The sequence below is a fragment of the Glycine soja genome, chromosome 8 (genome assembly GCF_004193775.1).
Source record: "Glycine soja cultivar W05 chromosome 8, ASM419377v2, whole genome shotgun sequence".
Taxonomy (NCBI): domain Eukaryota; kingdom Viridiplantae; phylum Streptophyta; class Magnoliopsida; order Fabales; family Fabaceae; genus Glycine; species Glycine soja.
This window is the reverse complement of record NC_041009.1, coordinates 1,366,871-1,375,971: the sequence shown is the minus strand read 5'-3', so window position 1 is coordinate 1,375,971 and position 9,101 is coordinate 1,366,871. Positions and strand designations below refer to the sequence as shown.

The window sequence follows — 9,101 nt, the reverse complement described above, 5'->3', positions numbered from 1 at the left end:
TTATCCCAAAAAAAGAATTTATTTATTTTCCACTTGAGCGGATGTTTCAGCAGTAAATGGAAACTTAACCCCCATAAACAAAACAGATCATGTAGCTAGCTTCATAAAAAGAAGGTCTACCAATTTAAGTGTAGCTAAAATTTCTATATGGAAGCATTAATATATATATATATATATATATATAACTATGTACTATATATATGTGCTGATTAATTAAAAACAAAACAAAACTTTCTACTTTAATTAAGTTGACTACCATAATGTATGTACTTACTTACGTGACACCTAAATCCACGTCCTCCATGATATTGAATTGAGACTATTTTTATTTGATTCTATATATATTATCATACCAAATGATCATGAAGCAAGTGTGTCCCCATGAGATTCCTATAAGGCATGTTTTGTCCTTTGCCATCCACAAGAGAGTACTGAACTGTTTGGCAATCTTCAATCTGATCCCGTGGGTAAAACATGGAGCTCTGTGTTGCCGCTGGCGGGAATGCTAAACTCACCCCGCTTTCACCGTGCTGCTGTAACCCCAGCGTCAACGACACGCCGCCACTGTGTCCGGAGGAGTACTGGTGCGTGTAGGACCAAAAGTCAAGCTCCACCGACCCGAATGCGTCCATTTGGTTGTCGTTTTGGATGGTTTTGCCGCTCTTTGTGTCGTTTTTGTCATCTGGGTTGTTGACGATAGACGACATGCACTCTGAGTCAATTCGAACGAGTCGAGCCTGTGTTGGCTTCTGATCCCCGAGAATATTGATGCCTCCTCCCTCCGACGATGCTACGTCGTTTTGATGCTCCTTCTCTTCTTCCAAATACATTTCCTCCACCATTGGCTTCCATAGCCTCACCCTCGCGTTAATAAACCAATTCGAAACCTGCATCCAAATTCAACACACACGTGTCACCGAACAAGATTAATCAATTACTAGTAATTTTCTTCTTTCAAGTCAATCGCGTTGCGTGCATGTAATAACAACGATTAATTTAGTTGTGTTAATATTCAAATTAATTAAACTTATATATACACGTGCCTGACTTTTGGAGAGACCGGTTTGGCGGGCTAGGATATGTTTATCAACATCGCTTGGGTACCTGCAAAGGTTTAATTTTCACCCAAATACAATTAATTAAGAATAAATGTGAGTGACCTTCCGTGGCATGTAGGAATTACTAATTCATTAATCATTAGAGATAACTCTAGTGGAGAAAGGGGCCCTACGTAGCAGTTGAGAGAAAGAGGCAAAAGGAAAATAGCTTATAAGAAATAGAAAATGATTGAAAATAATGTGACAAAATACCAAAAGATGGAATCTCAATGGTGATGCACAGAAGCTACTAAAATTAATAATAATGTGTATTGGCATATAGTTGTTTTTTCAAGCGTGAATGATTGATTGAGATTCTACCATCAACTGCCAATACTTGTTCTCATCTATTGATTTGGAGAAAACATTGATTCCTTGGCAAAATCTATTTTCTACCTTGCTTTTTTTTTTTTACCTTTAACTTCAATTTCATCAATATATAGTTAGTTAGCAATAAATTACGGAAAAAATAAGAAGAGGAGAGGAATTACGGATGCAGAAAGTGCTCGAAAAGCCAAGCTCGAAGAACTGAAACGGATCGTTCGGGAAGGCCACGTTGGGGTCTCCAAGGATGAGTTTCCATGATGCTAATTTGCTGAAAGGCCCTTTGTTGTCTCAGTGATTGGTCAATGATTTTAAGCCTAGGTGTTTCGCCCCTTGTTGTGCCGGGTACTGCAGCGAGTTCTTTCTCTCCCATGCCTTTTCTTGTGGCTCGAATTTGATCCATAATTCCATCCTTCAAACACCTAAAATGCCTTGACATGGCTTTCAAAGCCAAAGCCGAGTAAACAGTGGCTGCACCATTACCCGCCACTGCTTCAAAGGAGGACATCACTGCCTTCATTTGGTCACGGTAGTGTTTGTATCTTCTATCAACCTTGACAACAACAAAAAAGTGAAACAAAAGTAATATATAAATTTCACTTTCACTTTCAAACTTATAGCCACCTTAGAATTGAACGAGTCTATATGCAAAGATATGAGTTAAAGTAACTGAAACAAGACTAAATTAACAAAGTTGCTAAGAAAAGGTAAAAGGCAAAAGATTCGGAGTTTTGATTGTGAAGATCAATATATATTAAAAAAAAAGCTAAATTGTTACGAGGTGGCATTGATGAAAAGGCCGCACCCGCTGCTTAATTAGTTCAGGAATCAAAGTGGAAAGATCCCAATCCCATCAACCCACACCAACGAAAAGTTACGAACATGGATTGTGACGGGTAATTCACTTGAAGTAAATGCATGGTTTTTACTCACTTTTTCCATGTTAGGTGGAACAATCAATCACACAAAAGAGATATTTCCTTTGCCAAGTACAAATTAAACTCTTAAATGAAGCCAAACAAAACTAAGAATATTCGAGAAACGTATGTACGTACCTCTTCCAGCATCGCGAGCAGCCTTGTCTTTCTCTTCTGCAATTCCACAAACTCTAGAGAGCTAAGAGAATGGTTCTTGGAGGAACCACCACCGTTATTATTACCTTCTTCCCACTGCTTGTTCTTTTGCTTTGGCACATCATTTTCCTTTGTCCCTAGGCTACAAAACTCGTTCAGAAGGACCTGTGAAGGCACCAAGAACTTGGAGTTCTTGATTAGAAAATGTCCCTGCTGATAAATATTCGCAGCTTTGTTAGGACTCAAATACCCATCTTGCAACATTTCTTGTTGTTGTTGAGCATTGACTGGCTTTCCAAAAAAACCCTCTCTTGAAACAAAATCAGAAAGATGCTGCTGATGATGATGATGGCTTGTTGTTTGTCTTAGCTCAAAAGATTGCAAGCCAATACCTGAAGGATTGGTTGAACTAAGAGAGAGTGAAAGGCCTTGACTCGGCCTTTCGTTACCTTCACAAGGGAACACGCACCTTAAAGAAGAATCATCAACCATTAGCCTGTTCTCTTGCCACGGGGCAGAATCATGGGCACCACCGACAACTAAGTTATCGGTACTTGTCTCAGAATTAATCCCTGATGTGAAGTCTTGCTTATTATACTTATGATCATGCTGGTGGTTATAAAAATTGCTACAAGACTCGTTCATCGTTTTGGAAGAGGAAGGACCCGCGTGTTGACCTGGTTTGCAGAAGAAACTTTTCCACATGACACCGTTGCTTTCACTGTTTTGCTCAAGGTTCTTGGAAAACCCTATCATCTCCATGCCTGTGGTGAGGTTGAACATCTCTGGGTCGGTCTCGGTCACAAAGCCTTGGATGTGGTTCATCAGATGGGATTGAATAGTTTGGTTATGGGATGACACATCTGAGTAGAACAACCCATGATGAGTTGATGAAGCCATGTCCTTGGATTTGTCTTCACACAATTGTCGGGCCATATATGATGAAATTATCCTGAGTATTCGCTTTCACTTCTTGTGTTAATCTGTGTCCCGGCCCAATAACACTTTGCGTTTATTATGTTGTAAGGGCTGTGTTTTATCAGGGTTGAGGTTGATTATCATATCCCACAATAGAACCCCTCCTCTAGTTAAAAACTGAAGAAAGCAAGAAATGAAATTTTATGTGTGTGTATGACTTATAACTCATGGGTATATATATTTTGCTAGTTGCTAAGTGAAGCAATTGAAAGAGAGGAAGACCTTACCTTAACGGAAGCTAGATAAGTGGAATAGGAAGGTTATAAGGGTAGGTCGTAGGTGGGTATTGGATAAAAGTGGTGGTGATCATGGTGATCTGTGGATGCAGATTGACGAGGAAGGTAAATCAGAGGGGAAGTGGGAGCTGTTTTTCCTTAGTGTTGTGATTTAAAAAGGCAACATGAGGGTACCATGAAAACCAATCTAGCTAGGAAGAAAGATGAGATATACTTCCTCAGAAATAGGGGTGATGATGATGACCTCCATGCTAAGATCATCATTGATATTAATATTTCTCCTCCTCCTCCAGTGCTCTCTCTCTCTCTCTCTCTACCTATTAAAAGAAGTAGGTCAATGAAGAAAGATATATATAAATACAAGTATACAACCAAAAAAGTCTTCGTTTAAAGGGATGAAAAATCAAGAAAATTTCTTCAATTATTTCGTCCCAAGTATTAAAAAAATTCTACAATCACGAAAAATTAATAGTATTAAAAATCTCTATCTTAAATTGAATACAAATAATTTATTCCATAATGTATATATATAATCTTACAGAAGTATTAACAAATTTAATTTTAATTAATATAATTTTTATTAATTTTATCATTGTTATATCACTTAATAATTTACATATATATTTTTAATTATATAAAATAAAATAACACATTTTTATAAAATAATATTTTACACAATAATTTATATAAGTTAAATTAATTATAAAAGGCAATAATATATATTAAACCCTTATTTAGTTACCATGAAAATGAAAAAGAGAAGAAATTAAAGGAAAAAAATGTGTGGAAGTTTACTATGCATGCATGTGTGTTTGGTTGGGTAAATTGCATTAAAAAATATGATTTTAATGTGAACCTCATGATTTTTACACTTTTTTTAAACAACTGACTATTATCTATTATTTCTCTTTATTTATTTATTTTCATATCATATCATTTATAAATCTATATTTTTCTCACTCTAGGTGTCTAATAATATAATATGTTGGGTGTACAATAATAGTTTTTCAATTCTAAAATAATTCATTTTTTTAATTAAAAAAACTAACCGTCTATGCAAAGTACATAGAGAGCGTGGACCAGGAACAACTATAAAGTAACGATAGCTCGTTGCCTTTGTATATATTAAACTACAACTGTTTTTTTTTTTTTTAAGGCATATTAAACTACAACTGTCTACAGGCCGCTGCATATGAGTTGCTCTTTGATTTACTAACACCGTGATTTTTCACAATAATATATATAATCATTCTTTTACTTGGTCTTTTTGTTTTTTGTTTTTTTACATCCATTGATTCAATTAAGTGATTTGTGACAGAACGTATCTTGCATAAAAGTGATAAAACATTACCGCTCATAAATTCTCCATTTATAATGTATGTTTATTTTTTATTGATACAAATTTTTAAGAATTTGCACGCAGGCATATATTAAATTCTTTCTCATCGGAAAAACAAATATACATATAACACTGCAAGACCAAATTAGTAGTAATAATTCTTCTAGCAGCTTTCAATTCAAATTTGTAACTGTGTATAGGGTCTCCATCGAGCTGCAGGAACCAAAATATGTTACCTAATGACCGTGAATTGTGTTATTCATTTTCAATTCATGGTTTAAATTTAAAAATAAAAATGGGGACAGGAATAAAGAAATCTCTGTAGGGAACGAATCCCGAGATTGAAGTCATTCCTAAGTACAGTAAAGTGTTTTACAGGCTTTTTCAGACGGGTTTGAGTGAGGACTAGGAGGGTTTTGTTGGACATGGATCGTTGGTGGGTCCTACCTACGTTGTCTTCCTGAACAAAGCTACCAGAGTTATTCTCTTCTCTTCTCTTGTGTTACTGTCAACACACAACACACAGACACTAGTATTATAAAGTTTTGTAAGCTTATTAAATCAACTAGTAACGAGTATTTAATAACTCACCTTGCATGTTAAAACGGCAATATGAGAACTAAATACTCCCCCGGTGAGAGGAAGAGCGAAAACATAAAATGTAGGTAAGAAATTGGATGTGTGTAAAAATATTACTGAATGGAGAATATGTTTGGTCAATTATATAAAAAAAAGTTCGGTCAACGCTATAAGTCTTTAATACTGTTGGAAAAAAAGATACGAGAGAGAATAAGAAAATTAAAAATAAATAGTATAAAATTAAGTATTAAGTTTTCCCTTTTGAGGTGTAAAAACAGACAACTCTTCCTACATTTAGTGCCAAGGATGAAATGAGATTAGCGACCAGAATGTTAGAAAATAGTTTTGGATTACAATATTACTTTTATACTCATAATTTTAAGAGAATATTCATATTTGTTTTCTTTATTTAATTACATTGGTAAAAGTTAAATATCAATACTCATATTCGATCTTAATCATTAAATATTTATGTATTCATATTTAATCTAGCTAGTTACTTGTATTTTAACTAATTTAATAAATTATCTTATTATCAGTCTTAATTAATATATCGTGAAAAATCAATAAAAAGAAGTTTTAATTAAAAGTAAAATATATAATTAATTTAAAATTAAGAAAATATTCAAATATATAATTCAAATTCTAATTATAAAATATTACAAGTAAAATTGTTAATTTAATTTAAAATTATTTAAGCTCTGGTGATAAAATGTAGTGAATATAATATTGATACCCATGTAAACATAATGTATAAGCATGTATTAAATGTTGGACCCAGCTCCCTTATTTTGGCCATCTAAATCTTATTAATTGGTGTATTAAAGTACTCTCTCCATTTTGCATGGGAGGGACCGCATCCTTTATTTTTATTTATTCACTGCATGCCCACGCGCATCTGCTTTCGCACACAATGGTACTTAAGAACAATTATTAATCATTCATGATTATTCCGATGCAAAATTCTCTTTTTTTCTTAATTGCATAAAAAGTATAGTGAACATTATTACTACCACTGATTCCTTTTGCTGTGTATGTTGGTACTCCTTTATCTATTTCAAGGCCATTCGAAGAAATAATTTTGTAAAATAAAATTAAAATGTTGTCTTACCTATTATAAGAATCATAGATGTAAGTAAAATTTTGATATTGGCTTCTTTGTAAGCCATTATTATTGGCGACATCCAATTTTGCATTTTGTCATTTTTAATCAGAAGCACCTTTCAAGTCCAACCGTGTTTTGCATCAGTCAATTGCTATAGATTTTCGTGTTCGCAAGAACAGATTTTTTATTTTTTTTTTATTTTTGTGAATTCCATTTCAACAACATGCATGAAAAACAATACAACAAGGTAGATTGAATTAAGCATACCGTCCAATCTGTTATATATGGCATAAATCTTAGTATATATTTGAATAAAAATTTATAACATCAATTTTAAAATAAAAATTTAATTTTGGTAAGAAAATTTTTTGACTTTATAAAAAATAATTTAAATAAAATTAATGAAAAAAATTCTATATTTTAAAAGTATTAACCTTATCTATTAATATATTATTAAAGTAAAATAAAATAGTACATCTAAATATTATTATATATTTGAATAAAAAATTATTTTTTGTAAAAAAAAATTGTGTTTACAAATAAATAAATTTAATGGAAATCAATTTTATATTTAAAAATATTAACCTTATTTATTTATATATTATAGAAATCAAATAAAATAGTGACTTTGTTACCTTTTTTATCCCTCATGTATCATAAATTCACAATAAAGCCACATTGGCATATGTAATAAGCATTACGTAAACCATCATATTATCCTTACCGTCTAGTGTTATAAGAGTAAAATTTGCATGTTAAATATCTAATAAAAAATTAATGAAAGATTAAAATTACATAATTAAATATAACACGTAGAGGATTCAAATTGTACAATTAGAACCACAACCAAAATTGCACAATTGCAATACTTGAGAGGACAAAAGTATAATAAAACTAAAATAAATAAAAACATTAGTCTTTAACAAAGAAAAAGTATGATATTTTCTTAAAAATGACACACACACATATATATATATATATTTGGGCGACCATGAATAGGAAAGCAAAGGGTGGTAGGCATGCATTTGTTGCGTCATAATACTGATCTTTTGGGCTGGTGCCTATGGTTAGAGGGTAGTAATTACAAGATGAGTGAGAGTGTTTTGTGGTAGGAAATTGGAAGAGTGAATGAAATATTGAAAAAGAGAGTGCCCACCACAGCTTTAATAAAAAGGTGGTTGTGTTGGTGGTCCTCTCATTTCTCCGCCGCTTGCCAAATTTCTCTTCTCTCAGCCCAACCATGATGTCATTACCCTTCTTTACTCACTCACCCACTTTCTGTTTTTTCTCTCTGAATCCGATGATGCTTTAGGCCTCTGTCTGCGCATGAATCCTCATTCCTCCCCCGACCAACAACACCTCCAACCAGATTTCACCGCACAAATACTATGTACCTTTTCTAAAACAACAATCACCATTCTTATTAATTACTACTGCTTCTTTATTTTACATATTCTTCTATTAAGAAAAATGAAGAAAAAAGGGAGAGAAAAATTCTATCCTTTCTTTCTTTTTTATATAAAAAAGTAAAGAAATGAAAGCGAGACGAGTAATATAAAAAAAATAACATTACTATAATACTATTTCAGGACTCTGTTATTATCATAGTTGATTATTTTACACTTTCTTTCCATGGTATGAGTGCCCCAATATTTACCTAAAAGTAACAATGAAGAAATACTAAATTTTCTTATAAAAAAAATACTAATTTTTAAATATTAGAGTTCACTGATTATTATTATCAATTAAAACAGTTTTACTATTAATCAATAGAAATCATGATTGATGTGGTTATACATTGCGATTTATAATCAGATATAACATTGCAAGAAGTATAATTATGCATCATTTAAAATAAGTAATAACAGTGTAAAAATTGTTTGACGTGGTTAGTATATAGTTTATTTTCTGTCTGTAAAATCTGACAGCATAGTAGGAGAATGTAGCTATCTAAAAATTAGTTTGGTAAAAAAAATGGAATTGAATTGATCTTAAAGTGTTTTAATTAGTTCGATTTTATTATCTAAACAGTTAAATTGATTTAAAATCAAACTGATTGTAAAAGATTGATTATAAATGATTTTCGAACTAGTTTTTAAATTATTTTTTTAAAATAAAAAAAATATTTAAATAAAAATCAATTCAATTAACTGAAATTTTTTTTCAAAAACAATTTGACTAACAAAATTAATTTTATAAAATAGTATATTTATTTTTTCTTAAAATTAATTCTGACTTCGAATCGAATCAATAGTTTTAATATTCCTAGTTACACCCCATAGAGTACCTTACGCAGGGTGATGAGGGAGCAAGTCCAAGAAGAAGAAGATATGGCTATAGCCTATAGGAGACAGAGGGGTGAATTGGGCA

General features: G+C 32.2%; 1 protein-coding gene across 1 annotated transcript; it reads right to left on the bottom strand.

Moving 5' to 3' along the window:
• On the bottom strand, positions 1 to 4,036 carry LOC114421039 (homeobox protein BEL1 homolog). Its single transcript, XM_028386807.1, has 5 exons — positions 3,700 to 4,036; positions 2,477 to 3,589; positions 1,589 to 1,974; positions 1,044 to 1,104; positions 1 to 887 (listed from the first exon to the last, which is right to left on the bottom strand). Exons 2-5 carry the CDS (start codon positions 3,428 to 3,430, stop codon positions 348 to 350), a joined length of 1,941 nt encoding a protein of 646 aa, XP_028242608.1. The 5' UTR covers positions 3,431 to 3,589; positions 3,700 to 4,036; the 3' UTR covers positions 1 to 347.
• Positions 4,037 to 9,101: the final 5,065 nt, after the last annotated feature.